The 20,551-nt window shown below is 42.5% G+C and overlaps 3 protein-coding genes across 3 annotated transcripts in view; all 3 read right to left on the reverse strand.

The window, feature by feature from the left end:
- Positions 1-2,023: 2,023 nt before the first annotated feature.
- ndfip2 (Nedd4 family interacting protein 2) lies at positions 2,024-8,237 on the reverse strand. Its single transcript, XM_028396134.1, has 8 exons — positions 7,999-8,237; positions 5,521-5,737; positions 5,196-5,326; positions 4,864-4,951; positions 4,658-4,782; positions 4,461-4,527; positions 4,272-4,377; positions 2,024-4,194 (listed from the first exon to the last, which is right to left on the reverse strand). Exons 1-7 carry the CDS (start codon positions 8,023-8,025, stop codon positions 4,274-4,276), a joined length of 759 nt encoding a protein of 252 aa, XP_028251935.1. The 5' UTR covers positions 8,026-8,237; the 3' UTR covers positions 2,024-4,194; positions 4,272-4,273.
- A 5,946-nt stretch (positions 8,238-14,183) lies between these two features.
- On the reverse strand, positions 14,184-19,223 carry tuba8l2 (tubulin, alpha 8 like 2). Its single transcript, XM_028400472.1, has 4 exons — positions 19,121-19,223; positions 15,478-15,700; positions 15,245-15,393; positions 14,184-15,164 (listed from the first exon to the last, which is right to left on the reverse strand). Exons 2-4 carry the CDS (start codon positions 15,656-15,658, stop codon positions 14,184-14,186), a joined length of 1,311 nt encoding a protein of 436 aa, XP_028256273.1. The 5' UTR covers positions 15,659-15,700; positions 19,121-19,223.
- The window catches only part of LOC114444710 (gastrula zinc finger protein XlCGF17.1-like), a gene marked incomplete at its 5' end in the record, with an annotated part of 44,023 nt that continues 42,592 nt past the window's right edge, over positions 19,121-20,551 (reverse strand). The window contains one exon of the mRNA XM_028419462.1: positions 19,121-19,209. Coding sequence (XP_028275263.1) covers positions 19,121-19,209 — 89 coding nt within the window. The remainder of the gene's footprint in view (positions 19,210-20,551) is intronic.

Here is a 20,551-nt window from a genome sequence, read left to right on the forward strand (position 1 = left end):
CATTAGGGCTTTCTAAAAGACAGGAGGCCAGATTGGGGCCAGGGGCAGGCGAGCAGGGAACATAAACCCATTATGTGAATGGGCCTCTGTGTTCACCGTAAGCTCCTCTTTCTTTTACTTTTTTCTTTTTTTAGGATAAAAACTGTATTTCTGTGTACACTACTTAGTCATCAGAAGAATATTAATGGAAAAGGTGCACACAGTCATTATTTCCTGCAGAAACGTGGTTCTAACTTGACTCATCCCTCCTCTGCAGCCTCCCCCGGTGGACACTGATTGATATTCACAGCGTAGCTCTCTGCTTTCTGGCTACAGCAAAACCATAAGCAAAAAAAAAAAAACACACACACACTTTCCATACAACATATCAGTCATTTATTACAATGACCACATATTTCTGGCTACCAGTTGCTGACAGTTCTGGCAGCTGTAGCTCACATACCTGCTGTCAGCGACTTTAAAAAAAGACAGAGGACGGAAGAGAGGGGCCGAGGGGGAACAGCATCCTGTGTCTAATGTGACACTTATCAAAACCTGGTGTATAATTTACACAGGAAGGGAAGAGCAACACCTGAGCCCTGTCTTTCAGGAGGCAGGAGACAGCTTGTAGCTCCAAAGATTTCACAGCTTACAGGGAAATGTGGTCTGGCACACACTCCTCACAGAAGGGATCAAGTCAAGTCTTGGCCTTGTGTTGGGTCATTTTTTTTAGGTTTCTGTTCTTTCCCCTTAGTGATACAAGAATAAAAAATAATTCATAAATGAGCTTGACTTCAGGAAAACAGCTAAAAATGCTATGACTCCCTGGATGTTAAACATAGAATGCAGCCAGAGCATTAGGGTGACAGAAACACCACTTAATCTGTAACCACTCCACTGAAGTCAAACTCCAACATTACCATGTCTGTGCTTTCACTTCTATTGCTGATGGTAAAAACAGTGCCACCTTGTGGAAAAACCAGGCAATGGTATAGTAAATTATCTGTATAATATCTGTAGAAACTCATTGTCTAATGGGAGTGTGTTTTTTTGCAGAAATTCCTGGTTCCCAGATGATCTCTATTGCACTCAGACATCCCTTGACTCTCGCTACAGCGCCACCATGAGGTTAGTACTGATCTGACACCTGTCCTGTGATTGATTGCTAGTAAAGTGCACTAACACGTCCCAAAATCTGGAGATTAGGAGACAGCCTTTTAGTTTTGGAGCATGGTAACCTTAGCTTTTATACAGTTACTACATACATTCTCCAGTGTGTCTTTTTATCACATCACTGGTTGAATGCTCTTGTGTCTATTTTCACGTCATCCTGCACAGTCAGTCACTTAATGACAGATTGTTCTGCCTCCTGACGAGCAGTGTCTTCTCACATAAAGCCGAGCTTTTAGATGTTAGCTGTGTAAAGCGAGGGTCTTGTTATTAGCCTGAGGCACTGGGCTGTGAGGACACATTGATCTAGCAGAGAGCAAAAAAGCACTCCCAGAGCAGCTCTAAAGAGCCTCTGGCTTATATTTATCAAGCCTCTGCGAGTGGGACTGCTGAACTTGGATCAGGATTAGGTCACAGTAGTAGGTATTTAAACCTCAATAAAATCACACGGGTGCTGCAGCACAGAGAAACAACAACATAAAAATGTCAGAGCATCAGCCATTTTAAACATTGACTTTTAGATTTTATAGATTACAGATTTATATATAGATTTATCTCAGCCTTTTTCAGATGAGAAGCTAAACCTGAGCCACAAGTGCACCTCAAGTTTTAGAAATAATGTCAACACGACAGACTTTCTTAAGATATGAAAGGCTGATTAAGAAAAAAATAGGTAAAATAACAGTAAACTTTGACGCCATCTAGTGGCCACAATGAACGTAAAGTACTTATCGAATCATAGTCAACACTTTACACATTGTTTTTTTTTTTTTTTTATTGTACACACTGGTTTGGTTAATGGCAGATGTGTTAAAATTAAAACAAAACCAGACTGGATGCAGCAGTCCCAAACATAATCCAACACACATTCATATAAGTGGCAGGCTTTTGAACTTTATTGACAATTTTTGTCTGTCATTTTAATTCCAGGTACGAGAAATACATAACAACTGCTTCAGAAGATGTTACAAGGAGACAAAAAAATAGTTTGGCTGCCGTCTCATGTTGGTTTTTCTCATCATTTATTTACAAAGAAAGTATTTGTACTAGATTAATCCTAACGTTACCCCACTCATTCAGGTGGACAAATCATGCAGCAGAGCTTTAATTCGCTAAAAGATATTGATATTGCTGAAAGAAGCTTTTAGTGGGATAAGACCAGAGTCTAAAAAACAAAACAAGTTTGGCAATACTCAAGCTGTCACAGTTTAGGCTAAAAGCACACACAATAACAATATCATCATTTTGAAAAATAAGTGCAAAAGGCAAATTATCCATTTGGGATGATTAAGAATTCCAGTTGAAAAACTTTGATGGCTAACTTGTCTTTTTCTACCCCTACATCAAGTTAAGCAGATTCAATAATCATACTGTACACAAGTTCTTCAAAGTGCAAATATAATGAATTGGCATAAGCTGGTATATACATTTCATTTTTCTGGATGAAAAAAAACATGATTTAAAAAAATGTTTTTTTATTCAATTAGTTTTGTCTTTGTCCAGTCTGTCCGCATTTTCATGATGCACAACTTCTTGTGCTCCATTAACACTGGACGAGAATCACCTGTCTTCATCGCCATCACATAAATCACAACGTCAGCTGATATTGTTAAAATTAATTATAATAATATGAGGAGCACATCACCAAAAAGCTTCTCAGTCCATAATAGGAAAACAGGACGAAATCTTGTAGCTGCGATCACAGAGAGAGATCCATGTGTTGGGTTTGTCATGCAGAACATGCTTGTTTGTGTTTTCCTCAGATTTTTACCCAATGGTGTTGTTGGCATGTGTAATCAATACCTCAGCTAAACACTTAAATCTGGGCCGAGCCACAAGTGGATCTACATCTGTGATCGTATTAAACTGTTCATCTACATCTAATGTCAAAGGACTTTACATCCACAACATTTGCAGGTCATTACAGTTAAGTAAGTTGCATAAGACTGTTGTACTCCGAGGAGTTTTTACTCAAGCCAGGCGTGTTAACCGCACTGTGTGTAAAATGCTTATTAAACTTCCACAGCACCAAAGCAGGAAGCATCTGCTTTAGGGGCCACCGTTCCGACCGCAGCTGCTCGGCAACACCGTTTCCACAGAGCTGGCACCAGGTCACTCCTCTGTAGCTTATTAATACAGTTTTGCCAGTCTGTGTGTATTTTGGAGTTGACAAACTTTTTATAAGCAAGCAGAATGTTTTCATTTTTCTTTGATTCAATCGGAGCCGTCCATCTTTGTTTAAAGGCTCAGAGAGGAGAGGAATGCCTTCAAATGCAAACAAATCTGAGCTAATCCCTAGATATTTCTTGTCCTATGTATCAAGTCAATTACAGTTAGAGCTCAGGTGTTTGTTTTAAAACCAAAGCACCTCAGTCTGTGATATGTAAACTGATTTGTTCACATTTGATTGACTAAAACCCATCACTTTTGCCTCTTGATTTCCTTCTGGTTGATTATGATGCTACATTATAATTAAGACTTGATCAAAACACCCTGAACTTAGAAAGCAATAGGTCAGAAGTGTCTTCTTCTTGCATGTGTTTGAAAGGGAAAATCTGAATATCAAATAAATAGGTTTCCACCTCCTACACATTTTCCAACCACAGAGGTTTTCTCCTCCGCTTTAGGCTTTTAGCACTGCTGTCACTGTTTACACAGGAAAGCTATGTCATAACTACCAAACTTAGATCCTACTCAGTTTGACACCATTGTATTGTGCTTTTTTGTGAGTCAGTGTCACAGCACTTGAGAGACATGACACATAAGCTGGACTGGTGTTAGCTCCACATGATGAGCTCTGAATCAAAGGAAAATGAAAAACAAAAAAACCACATTGGGGACCTGATCAAAGATTTTTTTTTGGCTCGGTTCAGAAGTGGAGACTTCAGAGTGGGGGATTTTAATGAGACTGCTAACACTTTCTCCCAGCTTCTCTTCTTCATTCCTTCCCTGTCTCCTCTCTTCGCTGCATGGCTCCTAAGTCAGGTCATTCGAGGGGGAGGGAAGGAACTTCACATTGGAAAGGAATGGCGATGGCGTGGAAACCTGAGGGACATTTAATCCAGTTAAAGCAGAAGACCCTTGTCAGTGTGTGGCATATGCAGATTGTTTTCTGAGTTTACCTTTAGTAGAGAAAGAAGAGGCGTGTTCTATGAGACGTGGCCATGTTCTCTGACATGTTGCGGACTTTTAGGTAGTTCACAAAACCCCTGAAGAACAGCAAGAGGCCTGCAGAGGGAGAATCATTGACTTATGATAAGGTTAAGGACAACTGAGTCAAGAAGAGTAGTGTGAGATTAATAATCACTCACCAAGAAGCAGGAAGATCCACCAGAGCCAGTACTGGCCATTGAAGTAGCCAGTGAAATAGTCTGAGAACTGAACACAGAGAAAATTCACCTTCAGGTTAATTATTTTGAAGTGACTCCAAAGGGTTTTATTAAGCGAAATAATAAATGTTGTTATGCTTTTAGTTTAGGTCTGTGTTACCTCATGTAGTAGTACATACCCTCACAATGAGAATCCACTTGATGAGAGAGAGGCCGAAGCCGCAGATTGCTCCATAGCGTCCCGCGATCGTGTTGGTCAGGCAGAAGGACAGACAGAACCCAATCCAGTTGAACAAGAAGGCCACTACAGGGACAAACAGAAAGATTCTCATATAAGACAGCTTTATAAAAAGATGCCATCTGAGTGTAAACATGAGAGACTTACTGAAAAAGGCCAACATGAAGATTCCATCATTTCCGACTCGCAACTGATCTGCGTCACTGAAATCGTCTCTGGGAGGGAATTCGTCATCCTTACGTGGACACAAAGAATATTTGGCACACCTTCTACACTAAAATCAATAGTTGAGTTGCACAACATGTCTCGCCCTTTGACTCCCTTTAATAGGGAGTTGAAAGAGCTGCTCAAGTTCTTTGTCAAGTCTAAAAAAAACTACATGCCGCTGTCAAGTAACTCAGTTTACACAGCAGGTCAATATTCAGAAGAGCTCTCCTGCTAAAACAAACACCTGACAGCCTTTTCTTCTTTGGCCTTACCCGTGGCATCACTTCCACCGTGGAGGCAGCCATGGCGGCTGCTTTAGCCTTCTCAGCTTCGTCATATGTGGGCAGTGAGGTGGCGACGCTGTAAGGTGGAGGCACTGGGAAGTCACCTTGGAAACTAGTCTCTGTGGAAATTACAACGAAAGAGGGGGCTCAGTTTTAAAGGACAGAAACAGAGCTCAGAGAACTAGAGCTCTGCCTATAATGTGCAGATTTTGTCATTGTTATCAATATGACTCATGCGTACAGACACGCCAAACATTACCACAAAACTACCTCAACTTTTAAAACAAAGTTGTTTTGAATAGAAAAGTAATACCAGGTGTTGCAGCAGTTGCTCCCAGGTCGATGGAGGCGTAAGGAGGCGGTGGTGCCTCTACCTCCCCCTGAGACCTTGCTCCTGATGCCTCCGCTGCTGGCGCAGGGTTCGAGCTGGCCTGGGCATCCTGGCTGGATGCACTAGCTTGGGCTGAGGCAGAAGTACACGGCTGCTGTTCACTGGTTGAGGCCTCTGAAGAGTCGTCCTCATTGTGCAACTAGGTGGGAGGAGGAGCCAGGGGTTTTTAGAGGAGTTGGTTCAAACAGTCAGCCAAAAACTGTAGGTGCTCAAGGGGAATGCTCAGACTGTCCCACATTTCTAAAACTGGAAGTGATCTTGTGCTTTCTTTTATGCAGCATGCACGACTTCTTCTGAGTTAATGTCAGATTGTTGAGTTGGTTTTCATTTCCTGTATTCAGGGGATGTCACTATGATGTGGTCTGACATTTGTACTGTTTGCTGAAAGCAGCAGCAACATGAGGTAGTCATTATGTAGCAAAATCAGCTTTGCAGCCTGTTTTTGTTTGTCAGCAACAACTGTGGTCGAGGCAGCACTTAATTTCCTTCCATAGTATTTTCATGGCTGTTTGGTGGTTAATTATTTATCTTGCATTGCAAAACATGGTGTTCCATCAGAACAAGAAAATTAGTAGTAGTGTCTATGGCACGGGGTAAGGGCGCTGCCTCTTGCCCTTGACAGAATGTTTGACGCTGTGGAGCAGGCTACATGAGTATGTCAACAGACAGCCACACCTTTGAAAAGTGATCCACATCTAATCAGTGAGTGTGGGTTTCTGCTACATCTGAGAGAGTCATCTACAGGATTAAGTAGATTCATTTTTGTCAGACCCTGAGTGCCAAGCACCTTCTCAAATTACTTAATCTCCACTATGACTTCAATCAAAGGTGCCCTTATAGAGCTGAACTTGAACCCAGACAGCTGCAGTCCATGTATTCTGATATAACCCAAAGATTAACAATAACAGGTTCAGCAGGTTTAGCTTGTTTGTAGCCTTCAGGCAAATTCCTCCACTGCACAAAATGGATTAGAAGCGGATAACTGCAAGCAAAAGGCCCAACACATGCATACAGGACAGGATGAATCAGTATGCTGAAGTTCTGTTGACTGAGACTGACTCATAAAACAACCCTGTTCCCTGTAATGTTGTAGAAAATTTGAGCATCAGATTAAAGACCTTTCTAGTAAGTAATGACCACAAACTAGAAAGTCACAGATGACTAACATAAGGAAAAGCTTTTTCAAAGAAACACACTCATAATTAACAGAATAAAATAGATTCTCCTGGTAATTTAAACCACATATTAAAGCTCCACCAGTTCAGGGTCGACACACAAGGCAGGGAGCGGTGGACCACTGGCTCAGAATCAAGGTCAAAGCGCAGTGCACCCCCACACACAGGAGATTACATAAGATGTTAACACAGCCACAAACCTCCTCGTGTGTCCAAATATACCCGTAACTAAGGCAGGCCTGCTCGGGGCAGCAGTGCATTTGCAGAAATCAGCCTGATTGTGATGACCTGAAGTTATCCTTGACTACATAGATCAACATTTAATTTCCTTAAAAAGTAAAGTCTTAGTTTCTGAATTTATCAGCAGAATGTGAAAAATTATCTAGTTGCTTGTACTTCCAGGACATAAGTTGTGTAATGCTGCGTACATTGCAGCTCATATGGTGAGTGTGGCTTCTCTAAAGAAAGAAGTTTGTATTTGTAGCACCTTCAAGTTTCTGATTCGCTCAATGTTGAAAAGTTAGACCACTGTTCTGATTTGTTTTGGCTCAAGACTGAATCCTGAGGGATTACCCAGGACCACAGGAATCCAAGCACAAAGCCTGACTGATTCCAACTATTTTATTATTGTTGCTTTACCGGCCTGATACAATACCTTTATTACAGGATTTAACTTCACATGGAATTTTTTCCTAATTATCGTAACTACCCACTCTTTTAAGATGGTTAAACGATAAAAATTAACGTCTGTATCACAGTCCCTTATGACACATTAGTAAGCTAATAATGTCTCCTGCTAACATTAACTAAACTATGCTTGTCAACGCTCGTGTTGACGACAGTAGTCGGGTTTAATGTGTGTTTATTTGTTACCATGTAAACTCAGCTAAATTAATGTATTTTAATTTGTTACAGCTGTTAAATATACATTTTTATTTCAAAGGCTAATACGACTAATCTTAGCAGGCTAGCTACCGTTAGCATAGCCGATGCGGAAGTGGTGGATACGTCACGTTGTCCAAACAAAAAGGAGATCAAAACACAATTATTATCAGTAATAACAAAACAGTAACTATTAACAGGTCCGTGTTTGTTTTGGCAGTATGTTAACAGAATACATACACATGTATTTAATCTGTAAGTGCTTAGTTGTTAGCAAGGCCTTGTTTCCTGTGACTGGCAGGCCGAGCTATCAAACGGTGTTTTGATCTCTGTCCACACTCACCACTTGATATCGACTTGCTGGGTCCATCCCGACGATATTCAGCTGGCAAGGAGGCCAGCCGAGGAGAAACAACAACAGAAAAGTCTCAAATATAAACTTGCGTTACGAAGTCACGGAGAAGGAGACGCTTCTCCTCTCAAGTAACCCTGAAAAGAGTCAGAGCGATGAAAAAGAAATGGCTGCAATCTGCTCAGCACTCGCCTGGAAAAAATACAAAAACGTTGGCCAACAAAGGCAACCTGACGCAGGGTGACGCACTTCCGGATAAATATTTCAAATTAAAAGTATGTAAATATCAATGCGTCACATTTTTGGAAACTTCAATACCAATGTAATAAATGTGTGTTCTTCACCCTCTTCCTTCTTCTTCTTTTTTATTCTTCAGTAATAAACACTGTTGCACTTGTGTCACATGTGATTTGCGTCATTTTTAAATGTAACTAAATAAATAAAAACCACATGAAGCAACAGCCGCTCTTTATCCCATTTATCACTTGTTCTGCCCAAGTAAAAGCACCTGTCTGTATTTATATTAAGATTAAGGAACTTTTATTTGTCCCACAATGGGGATTTTTTTGCAACAGCAGATACAGAAGGCAAAGATAAGAAAAGCTATATACATAATAAAATAAACTACCAATAAAATATACAGTAGAATCAAAAAGAGACATAAATATTAACAAATATTAACAGTTATTGCACAGGTGAGTGGAGGTAGAAGTGGTTTGTAAAAAACTGTACATCATCATCAGAGAACCTAAATAAATAATTTATTGTACACTGTGGTGTGTGAATATTGTACCTATCAAAATTGTTCATTATACAGTCTGACAGCAGCAGGAAGGAAAGACCTTCTGAATCTCTCTTTCACACACAGAAGGTGGAGCAGTCTCCCACTGTAGCTGCTCTGCAGAGCTGACAGGGTGTCCTGCAGGGGGTGATGGGTTTTCGAAGCTTTGTTGAAAGCTGAAAGCACATGATTTAAGAAAATGGTTAATTACTAGATGCTTCAATGACACAGTGCTCGAGTAGGACTTCTAGTGGTGAATAAAACGAATTGCGGTGTGTGTTATTGGTTCATGGATTGTTTGGCATTTGAATAGCCGTGCACAGTCTCGTTCGACTACACTTGAATAAAGGCTGACACAATAAAGTACATTAAATTTTCAGTTTCACTGCACAAAATTGTTATACAAAGTTACATTTGAAGTAGATAAATAATAATTAGGGTTAATCAAACGTAATAATTAATCCGCTTTAGGTGCGAGAGGGTCCGGGTTCGAAACTTATGATATGCGAATCAGCGAGGGGTCCTCCACACACACACACACACACACACACAGAGAGAGAGTTTTGTCTATACAAGAGAAACGTGATCAATAACATATTACACATATTGATATAGCTACATTAATAGGGATGTCCTATCCCTGAACACACTCGATCCCAGCAAGCGATTCACAACCCGAACCAATCACATGACTCGTATGCCGTTCGAAGCTGCTTCAAACGTCACTGAAGTGGTTCTAACGTCACTAGTCACAAGCAAGCCTCGGCACAGTGGCTCGAAACAAATGCTTCATGAGCTGCCGCGCATGTGTCGGAGCTTCGGGTGTCAGAGGACCATCCTTACCTGCAGGGGGTGGGACTCATTGTCCAGCATAGATGCCAGTTTTGTCAGGAGCCTCCTGTAACCCACCTCCTGCACTGAGTCCAGACAGACCTGGACTTCCTGATGACTTTGTCCAGCTTCTTCCTCTCCCTCTCAGTGATGCTGCTGATCCAGCAGACCACACTGTACAGAATGACTGATGCCACTACAGTCATAGAAGGTCTTCAGGAGTGCCCCTTTCACTCCAAAAGACCACAGTCTCCTCAGCAGGTAGAGCCTGCTCTGGCCCTTCTTGTACAGTGCGTCTGTGTTGTGAGTTTGTTGTTGGGGTGAACACCCAGGTACTTGTAAGAGTCCACCTGCTCAATATCCATTCCCTGGATGTTCACTGGTGAGAGGGGAGCAGAGTGTCGTCTGCGTAAGTCCACCACTATCTCTTTTGCATATCCCTGCATTGATCAGGAGGTGGTTTCGCTGACACTAGTCCACAAAGTTCTGCGTCAGTCCTCTGTACTCTGCGTCGTCACTAATGAGACCAGCAAGAGAACTTCTGCAGCACACAGCCATCAGTGCATATTGTTTATATTTATAAAAATTATTATATAATTATTATATATCACATATATATATATATATATATTGTGTGATATATAATAATTATATAATTTATATAAATAATTATATAAATTAATATATGAAAAAAGTCCTGTATGCATTTGACAAAATAAATTAATGATATAAAAATACAGTCAGTGTTTAGGAAGACCCAGTGAAGACACTTACCATGCTGCTGTGGTTTTTTTGCTTTGCAGAACCAGTGTTTCTTCACCTAGAGGGCGGAATTCCTGCGAGTATGGTAGTGTATTTGCAAGTCATACCAGTTACCAGATGGTTCCAGTGAAGATGCCTGCTTACCACTCTGACTTTATTGCTCTGCAGAACCACTGAGTTTGCACCTGGATGTCTGCAAGACGGCTAATATGTCTGCAACTTGTGAAGATTCTGCCAGTGAAGACACATCCCATGCTGCTGTGTGCCTTTTTTTGATGCACAGGACCACTGATTCGTCACCTGGAAGGCTGGATTTCTGCAAGTAAAGTACTGTATTTGCAACTTATCTTATCACATCCTTTCAGTTAACATTATTCATGACCACTGTGGGTTTTTTTTGCTTCACAGGACCACTGATTCATCACCATGAAGTGTTGATTTCTGCCGGTGAGGTGATGTGTCTGCAACTCATCGTAGCACATCCTGCCAGTAAAGATGGGTGCGATACTGCTGTGTGACTTTAGAAGCCAGGATGTGTAGGAGGTATTAAGTCTGCAAGTCATGGTAACTCATCCTACCTGAGCAACTTACTTACAAAATTGCTCTGTGACCATTTTGTCCTCCTTAGGCCTCGAAGAAACTGCGAAGGCCTCGGTGGCCACTGCAGTTTTTTTCAACCTGGTGAGATGAACTCCGCATCACAGATTGTCAGCAACTCACAAAAGGAAGCTTACTATCTTAAAATGGTCTGTCCTCTCCGCCGCAGATGAAGGGCACCCCAAAGCATCAGCGCATCGTCGCCTCTACCTGTCAGCGTGGTCCACAGTAATTGTTGCAGTATTCTGTCTGACCGCGCCCAAAAAAGTCTATTGCAGATGCTGAGGTACTGTAAAACCTTCTGAAACTGTTGGTATTGTTTAACCTGTGTGGTTTTCTGGTGGGTTTTTTTTCAAATGCAGAAACTGTTTTGAAATGTCAAAGGACTTGTTTTAGGTTTGGCCGAACACCAAACAGTGTTTTGCCGTGTCTCCAGAACCCTGATGGGCAGAATTTTAAATGACTCCGCGTCGGAAATCTCACCAGGAATTTGGCTCCGGATGGATTCGGCATGCACCAATGTGCTCTGACTATTTCACTGACTGAGGGTCTGGGTGGTATTGTGTTGTGCAATGTAGGGTCAAGATTGTGGATGTTGTAGCTTAGATCCTAGAATTAGGATCCTGCTTGTTTTTTGTCAATGTGTATTCCAAGGTTTTGCCACTTTGTCCTTGAAGTGTCCGCACTTTGCTGCTGAGTCCTTGTTTGTTATTGTCATGTTAACCTTGTTCAATAATGGTCTTGACCTGCACAGTTTTGTACCAGACTTGTCACGACACACTAAAACGTGCTTTATGTAATGGATCCGTTTCAGTCAATACAGCCGTGTGCAGAATTTGCCTTTGTCGATCACGTCACGCTCGTTTCTGCAATTGGGGCACCATTGACAAGGAATGGTAAGTGTAGCTGGCAAGCAAAGTGTATTTTTAAATGCAGTGTATGTTTGATTTGGTTATTCACTGAGTCTCTGACATGTCTGTCTCTTGTCTTCCAGATGTTCCGGTGACGTCACTCCCCGGCGGTGTGTTCCAGGCTGCAACCGTTCCTTTTGTATTATTGCCATGTTGTGAAATGACTGAATAGAAGTGTGTGATGAAAATTTTTGTTTTTTTGCTCATATTTGTGAGTTTGGAAGAATCTAATGTGTTTGGATAAATAAAGACAGATTTGAAGTTCACACAATTGCATGTGTTATATTTTTGTGTTTTCTGGAGTTGGCGGTCTTGATTTGCAAAACAGCAGACTTGGTTTTACCTTTGCTAATGTCAAAGGGTTGATATTGTAGTTAATAAATTGTCCCATACAAAATTGTGTTGTTGTTGACAATTGAGTGAATGACATTGTTGTGATAAGGTGGCTTTAAAGAGTACAACCTTAAATGTGTCATTAAAGGTTGTACACATACTCTTTGAGTGTGTAAAATGTTGTCGTGCCATGAAATTACAATGGTCACATACAATCTGTATTTGGATAAAAAATGTATGACATGGCTTGTGCAGATATAAGAATCGTGATTGGGTGTCTCAAATGTTTGAAATGCATTGTGTATTCATCAGTTAAATACGTAAATGTATTGCCTGCCACACAAAGCCAAACACTTGGGTGTTGTAAAATTTGTGAATCCTGTGAAAGATGTTATTCAAAAGAGGTACGATGACCAAGCTGACTGTTTGTGTCTTTCCGCAGGCCCACGTCGATGTGGAACTGCAGTCTAGACCTGTAAGAAAGCTAGAGTTGTCCTGTCTTCCCGTCAGCAGGAGGGGTTCTTCAGTGTGAGTTGGGTTCTGACGTTGCTATTGCTATTTTATTGAGTTAAAACTGAATAGTGGCATCAATGTGATTATGTAGAATGTGATTTGTGTAGCCTGTTCTGCATGTAAAGTTGTTTTAAAGAAACCCAGAGCCTGAACCCCAGATAGAAACTCCCTTTTAAAATGAAGAAACCTTGAGCCGGACCTGCTCAAGGTGTGCTCTTGCACATAGTCGGGCCGGGGTAAGATAGAGAAGAAAAGCTAGTCAGGTTGGAGAGAAACATACATGTTAAACATCATACATTAGAAAGGACGAGTGTGATAGGTTGTTGTAGTTGTAGTGTGGAAAAAGTATCTTTTGTATGTTTTGGAGAAGTAGAAGTGGAGAGGAGGATTGTTAAATCAGTGATAGATCAGTGATGTAATTCTTGAGTGAAAGTGAAGTGATGGTGTCAGGGTGTTGTAGGCTAGTTTGGATCCACCTCACCTAGCCTCGCTGGAAAGCTCATCCTCTGGACTGACCACCGGTGCCTCTCCTTGGAGCTATCTCCACACACCCACAAGGTCATTCACTGTAATCCAGCACGCACACATCATTGCTCTGCTTCGTATCACACCGCAGATCCATTCCTCAGCAGTCTTCAGCTGTTGCTTGTGAACCCGGCGTATCCAGTTAGCCGCATAGCCGCTAGCGCTGCCTGTAACTCCCTCGTAGAGAACAACATATTTCCCACAGTCGACTGTATCCTGTGAGGCTCCGGATACATTCACAGAGTGTATTATTGTCCATTAGCTTCGGAGCATCTAGCATGCGTGTGCAGCAGCGACAAGGCAAGGTGACAACAACAGTCATGTGGTCTACGGGTAGTCATTGGGACCAAACCAGCCTCCGAGCGCTGAGCAGCAGAACTGCCTCATTTTTAGGGCCTGAGCACCGAACGGTGCGAGAGCCCTATTGATTTTTTTTTACTTTTACATTTTTTTTAAATAATCTTTATTTATAACATTGCCGTTTACAAATTAGGATGAATGCAGTGCAAAAACATGAAATGTATCAAGAACAATGTAACAGAAGCAGTTGTATAAGAAAACTACAATCATGAATAGTCCGATTGAACGTTGCTGTAAAGTACGGGAAGTGCTCCATTTGTGCGCCATGGTGCGCATGCTCTGTCCCGATCGGCAGTTTGGTCAGATCTTTTTTTTATAGCTTTATATTTTTACTGTATGTCTGAAGAGAAACATTAAAGCCTTCCACTTAACATTGACTGTGTTTATGTGATTGACCAGAAAATCAACTCAAGTAAACAAAGAAGGGTTCTCCATCCTTTTTTATTCAGGGACAAGGAATAAAACCCACAACACATGAACACATCAACACATCAACACTGATCACATTAATCTGGAACCACAGAGTCTAAAGAACTAGTACTCTTCACCAAACCTAGTTAGGATTAATATTCCTCTCCCTCCTCCTCTCCTTCATCACCAAGGCTGTCGGTTCCCACCTCCTCGTAATCCTTCTCCAGGGCAGCCATGTCCTCTCTGGCCTCTGAGAACTCTCCCTCCTCCATCCCCTCTCCAACGTACCAGTGGACGAAGGCCCTCTTGGCATACATCAGGTCAAACTTGTGGTCCAATCGGGCCCAGGCCTCGGCGATGGCGGTGGTGTTGCTCAGCATGCAGACGGCCCTCTGCACCTTGGCCAGGTCTCCTCCAGGAACCACAGTGGGAGCCTGGGAGTTGATGCCCACCTTGAAGCCTGTAGGACACCAGTCCACAAACTGAATGCTGCGCTTGGTTTTGATGGTGGCGATGGCAGAGTTGACATCTTTGGGGACAACATCGCCACGGTACAGCAGACAGCAGGCCATGTACTTGCCGTGGCGAGGGTCGCATTTCACCATCTGATTGGCTGGCTCGAAGCAGGCGTTGGTGATGTCAGCCACAGAGAGCTGCTCATGGTAAGCCTTCTCAGCTGAGATAACTGGAGCGTAGGTGGCCATGGGGAAGTGGATACGAGGGTAGGGCACCAGGTTGGTCTGGAACTCAGTCAGGTCCACATTCAGGGCACCATCAAAGCGCAGGGAGGCAGTGATGGAGGAGACGATCTGTCCGATCAGCCTGTTGAGGTTGGTGTAAGTGGGACGCTCAATGTCCAGGTTCCTGCGGCAGATGTCATAGATGGCCTCGTTGTCCACCATGAAGGCACAGTCCGAGTGCTCCAGGGTGGTGTGGGTGGTCAGGATGGTGTTGTAGGGCTCCACCACAGCAGTGGACACCTGAGGAGCTGGATAAACTGCAAACTCCAGCTTGGACTTCTTGCCGTAGTCAACGGAGAGGCGCTCCATTAGCAGAGAGGTGAACCCAGAGCCAGTTCCTCCTCCAAATGAGTGGAAGATGAGGAAACCCTGGAGCCCGGTGCACTGGTCAGCCTGCAACATTCAGGTTTAATGTGTCAATCGCACACATCCAAATGCTACATCTCCACAGTGTTCAGACAATTTCAGCTCACCAGTTTACGAACTCGGTCTAGAACCAGGTCGATGATCTCCTTGCCGATGGTGTAGTGACCACGGGCGTAGTTGTTGGCTGCATCCTCCTTTCCGGTGATGAGCTGCTCAGGGTGGAAGAGCTGACGGTAGGTTCCTGTACGGATTTCATCTGTGGAGCAACAACAAATGTATTAAAAAGCACTGCACAACTTCATGCTTTTATTAAAATGTCATTTTCCAATCACAACTTTACCGATAACAGTGGGCTCTAGGTCCACAAAGACCCCTCTAGGAACATGTTTTCCAGCTCCAGTCTCACTGAAGAAGGTATTGAAGGAGTCGTCTCCTCCTCCGACGGTCTTGTCACTGGGCATCTGACCATCCGGCTGGATGCCGTGCTCCAGGCAGTAGAGCTCCCAGCATGCATTGCCCATCTGGGCACCAGCCTGACCTACATGAACAGAGATGCATTCACGCTGTGGAAAAATACAATTTAGTTAGTTTTAAAGCAATTTAAGAAAAAAAAAAAAAAAATGTAACATTTAAGCTTTACTTAAGACTGATTATTAGATATACTAACAGAAAAACCCACTCTATTGGAAAAAAAAGAACATTTTAGCAGACGATCCTCAGACACTCTGAAATATAATTCAATCACATGGCAGCTAGTGCATCCCACAGCAGACCAGTAAAAAAAACAACAAGGAAGTAGCATGAACAGCCACGCAACCAGGAAGAGGCTCCCCTGCCTCTGTACCACAGATCCCACCTATGTAAAGTTCACGGACAGGGCGGCGCCTCCCCTCCAAACTACCTGCTTCTTTAAAACCTAGTCTGTCACATGTGCACACATAGCACACACGTCAGCGATTTATCTGGCACCTATTTAGACGTTTACCAGTTTATTCATGCATATTTTACATTAACCGCCATGGTAACTCATTTAACAAAGCGTGAGACAGACACGTGGGGGGAAACAGGGAGGGCAGACATTTTTAACAAACAAGCAGCATTGCGGGCCCTCGCACACCTTGCGATCTGCTGGGCCATCACTGTCTCCTCTCCTATGCTCTCCTCTCCTCTCATTTTCAGAGACGTACAACAAACACATGTTTACAACAGAAATTTCCTGCTGCCAGTAGGTGGCACTGTGACGGTATCATCCTATTAGCATATACACTCAACAAAAATATAAACGCAACACTTTTGTTTTTGCTCCCATGTTTCATGAGATGGACTTGAAGATCTAAACTTCATTCCAGATACACAATATTACCATTCCTCTCAAACATTGTTCACAAATCTGTCTAAATGTGTGATAGTGAGCACTTCTGCTTTGCTGAGATAATCCATCCCACCTCACAGGTGTGCCACATCAAGATGCTGATCTGACATCATGATTAGTGCACAGGTGTACCTTAAACTGCCCACAATAAAAGGCCACCCTGAAATGTGCATTTTGTTTCTGCTTTATTGGCGGTCTGGGGACTCAGAACCAGTCAGTATCTGGTGTGACCACCATTTGCCTCATGCAGTGCAACACATCTTCTTCGCATAGAGTTTATCAGATTGTCTATTGTGGCCTGTGGAATGTTGGTCCACTCCTCTTCAATGGCTGTGCGAAGTTGCTGGATATTAGTGGGAACTGGTGCGCGCTGTCGTATACGCCGGTCAAGCACATCCCAAACATGTTCAATGGGTGACATGTCCGGTGAGTATGCTGGCAATGCAAGAACTGGGACATTTTCAGCTTCCAAGAATTGTGTACAGATCCTTGCAACATGGGGCCGTGCATTATCTTGCTGAAACATGAGGTGATGTTCATGGATGTATGGCACAACAATGGGCCTCAGGATCTCATCACGGTATCTCTGTGCATTCAAAATGCCATCAATAAAATGCACCTGTGTTCTTCGTCCATACCAGATGCCTGCCCATACCATGACCCCACCACCACCATGGGCCACTCGATCCACAACATTGACATCAGCAAAGCGCTCACCCACACGACGCCACACACGCTGTCTGCCATCTGCCCTGAACAATGTAAACCGAGATTCATCCGTGAAGAGAACACCTCTCCAACGTGCTAGACGCCATCGAATGTGAGCATTTGCCCACTCAAGTCTGTTACGGCGACGATCTGGAGTCAGGTTAAGACCCCGATGAGGACGACGAGCATGCAGTTGAGCTTCCCTGAGACGGTTTCTGACAGTTTGTGCAGAAATTGTTTGGTTATGCAAACCAATTGTTTCAGCAGCTGTCTGAGTGGCTGGTCTCAGACGATCTCGGAGGTGAACCTGCTGGATGTGGAGGTCCTGGGCTGGTGTGGTTACTCGTGGTCTGCGGTTGTGAGGCCGGTTGGATGTACTGCCATATTCTCTGAAACGCCTTTGGAGACGGCTTATGGTGGAGAAATGAACATTCAATGCACGAGCACAGATCTGGTTGACATTCCTGCTGTCAGCATGCCAATTGCACGCTCCCTCAATGCTTGTGGCATCTGTGGCATTTTGCTGTGAGACAAAACTGCACATTTCAGGGTGGCCTTTTATTGTGGGCAGTTTGAGGTACACCTGTGCACTAATCATGATGTCAGATCAGCATCTTGATGTGGCACACCTGTGAGGTGGGATGGATTATCTCAGCAAAGCAGAAGTGCTCACTGTCACACATTTAGACAGATTTGTGAACAATGTTTGAGAGGAATGGTAATATTGTGTATCTGGAATGAAGTTTAGATCTTCAAGTCCATCTCATGAAACATGGGAGCAAAAACAAAAGTGTTGCGTTTATATTTTTGTTGAGTGTATATCTGTTCAGACTTGGGTCCATAGTAGTACTGTAAGATTTTGTCCACATTGCATAAAGTATGTTGTTGGTACTGCAGAAAATACAGTGTTTCTTTGTAATGGTGAATGGTCAACTTTGAGGCCACGCCCCCACCACACATGAGTTTTGGAATGCGTTTTTTGTGGACTGTTGACATGGCAACGTACTAAGCTAAACAAAGGGGCTACACGTTAGGGGGCGCTATAGAGCCATTTTCCCATGTGCATTTCAAAAGCAAATTTCAAAATTTTTCAGCTGAATTAATTTTTCTACCAAGTTTGGTGAGGCATATTAAGACCTCCAAAAATGCGATCTTGGGCGGGGGAATAAAAAATAATAATGATCCCAGTTAGATGGAAGGTGCAGGCCTAAGCGCAGGTTAGAGAGATGTTTTTAGGCATCTCCTCAGCCTCTCTCCACTCTGCTACATTCCACCCAATACACACAAATGTTAAACTCAGAAGACACCTCAAAACCACTTTATATTTAATCACCTGCCATTTGAAGACTGAATTTCCAAATTCTGTATGCAAGTTCTGAAGACCAAGATGTTTGAAGTATTTTAAGCTTTGAATGGTTTCTCTATCTTGAAATTTATAGGAGTAGCATTTTCCAGTAGGCATGCTTTGAAGGGCTCTCTCATTGACTCCCATGTTAATTTGAAGGTGGAAAATGTTTAATATTTTTAATATTATAATATTTTTCATTATTATTGAAGGTTTCTGGGTGTCCTGAATGAGCTGAATCTTTTGATTCCAAAAAACGTACGGAATAATAATAATAATAATAATAATAATAATAATAATAATAATAATAATAATAAAGACGTAGAATCAAACTAATTATTCTTTGACGCTCACCATTTTTAAGAGTTTTCCTTCTTCGGTCCGACGCTAAGGAATCAGCAGTTGAAGGCAGAAGCGGAGAGTGCTGCTTGTATTTGTACGTTGTGCAGGGGGCAACCGGAAGTAAACGAAACGTCTCCTAGGCTACGACACTGCCCACGTGACTCTGACAGAAACAGCTCGTGTGTCTGCATCATATTAGTACTACCTCACCATTACCTAATATTCGGCCTCCTCCTCCTCTCCTTCATCCCCGAGGCTGTCGGTTCCCACCTCCAGGGCAGCCATGTCCTCTCTGGCTTCTGAGTCTTTAACATGAAGTGGAAGAAAAAGAAGAGCAATAGCAAATCATCTCAGAGGCTTGGCAGTCACGTGATTACACGTCACCAAACACGGAAGCTAAGTCTCTGCACAGCTAACTAGCCGAGTGACAACACTTCAGTCATTATTAATTATCCGCCATTACATTACGGTGGTAACGTGCAAATACAATATAAGGTATTTATCTTGACCTGAGCCGCGACCGGACTTCTACCCTGTTTGCTCGCTGTTTGTGTTGTCTTCTTCTTCTTCTTCTTTTAGTTTATTGGCGGGTCCTACTCTGTGCATTACCGCCACCTGTATTATACTGGAGTGTGTGAGTGGAGAGAGCAAAACAAAACAAAGAAAAAAAACAACTAAATTCTAAATACTAAGCCTGTTTAGATAACAGCAAATATTTCCAAGGTTTCCCTTTTAGAATGGATGGTATCTGAATTCATTTATGCCTGCTTTCCTTAGGTCCCTCTGGAATTTATTTCTTTCTGTTGTCAATGCTGGACATATGCATAACACATGATGGACTGTTTCTTCTTCATTACAATTCTCGCATAGCCCTGATGTATTTTTACCTGTTAGTTTCAGTGTTTTGTTTAATCCAGTGTGTCCAAATCTTAGTCTTATAATGCCTCTTTCTTCTCTTGTACTGCCCCCTGCTGGTCTCATTCTGCCTACTTCCCTTTGAATTGGGTATTAATGTCTTCCTGTTACTTTCTCATCCCACAGCTTTGGCCATTCTTTCAGGAGATATCTTTTGATTATAGATTTTGCTTCTAGTTTGCTAAATGCTGTTACCATGACACTATCCAATTTAAGTGCTCCCTTTGCTAGTTTGTCTGCCCTTTTATTACCTATAACTACAGCATTTTAGTATTATTAGTAATAATAGCACTCTCACCAAAACTACTACAACAATACATATTAGGCTAGACATGTGTCATGAACAGATGCTTCTGCAATGCCGAAAATAGGAAAAAAGATATGCATAAAACCACCACCTTTGGCTCCATAACCCCTGTTGACAAACAGGTGACTTCTGGTCTTCTCTTACAATGCTGAACGTAGACATTAACCAGAGATGGCACATATAACCAAATGATTCCCATTGTCTGGTTTACAACATGTCTTCAATCACAAGTCATCACTGAAGGGTAAAAGATTTTATTCTGCACGGTGTTATGCAGTTTCTAACATGAAGTTTTTATTTTTATAAGTGACACACATATCAGACCCCCACTCAGACAGTACTGAGCCACCTACTGCCTCTGCTTCCCTCTAGTGGTCATATTTTCATATTGCAATAATTCATCAATCAAACAAGGTCTGCTATAT

This window comes from Parambassis ranga, chromosome 2 (genome assembly GCF_900634625.1).
Source record: "Parambassis ranga chromosome 2, fParRan2.1, whole genome shotgun sequence".
Classification (NCBI taxonomy): domain Eukaryota; kingdom Metazoa; phylum Chordata; class Actinopteri; family Ambassidae; genus Parambassis; species Parambassis ranga.

Bases quoted from the DNA above. Each gene is read 5' to 3' on its own strand.
- tuba8l2 (XM_028400472.1), bottom strand. From the start codon at position 15,658: ATGGGCAATGCATGCTGGGAGCTCTACTGCCTGGAGCACGGCATCCAG. The intron at 15,394-15,477 runs GTAAAGTTGTGA...GTTGCTCCACAG, and splicing joins CCTAGAGCCCACTGTTATCG to ATGAAATCCGTACAGGAACC. The intron at 15,165-15,244 runs GTGAGCTGAAAT...TGAATGTTGCAG, and splicing joins TAGACCGAGTTCGTAAACTG to GCTGACCAGTGCACCGGGCT.
- ndfip2 (XM_028396134.1), bottom strand. From the start codon at position 8,025: ATGGACCCAGCAAGTCGATATCAAGTG. The intron at 4,952-5,195 runs GTAAGGCCAAAG...TGTCCACGTAAG, and splicing joins CGGTGGAAGTGATGCCACGG to GATGACGAATTCCCTCCCAG. The intron at 4,783-4,863 runs GTAAGTCTCTCA...TTGTCCCTGTAG, and splicing joins CTTCATGTTGGCCTTTTTCA to TGGCCTTCTTGTTCAACTGG.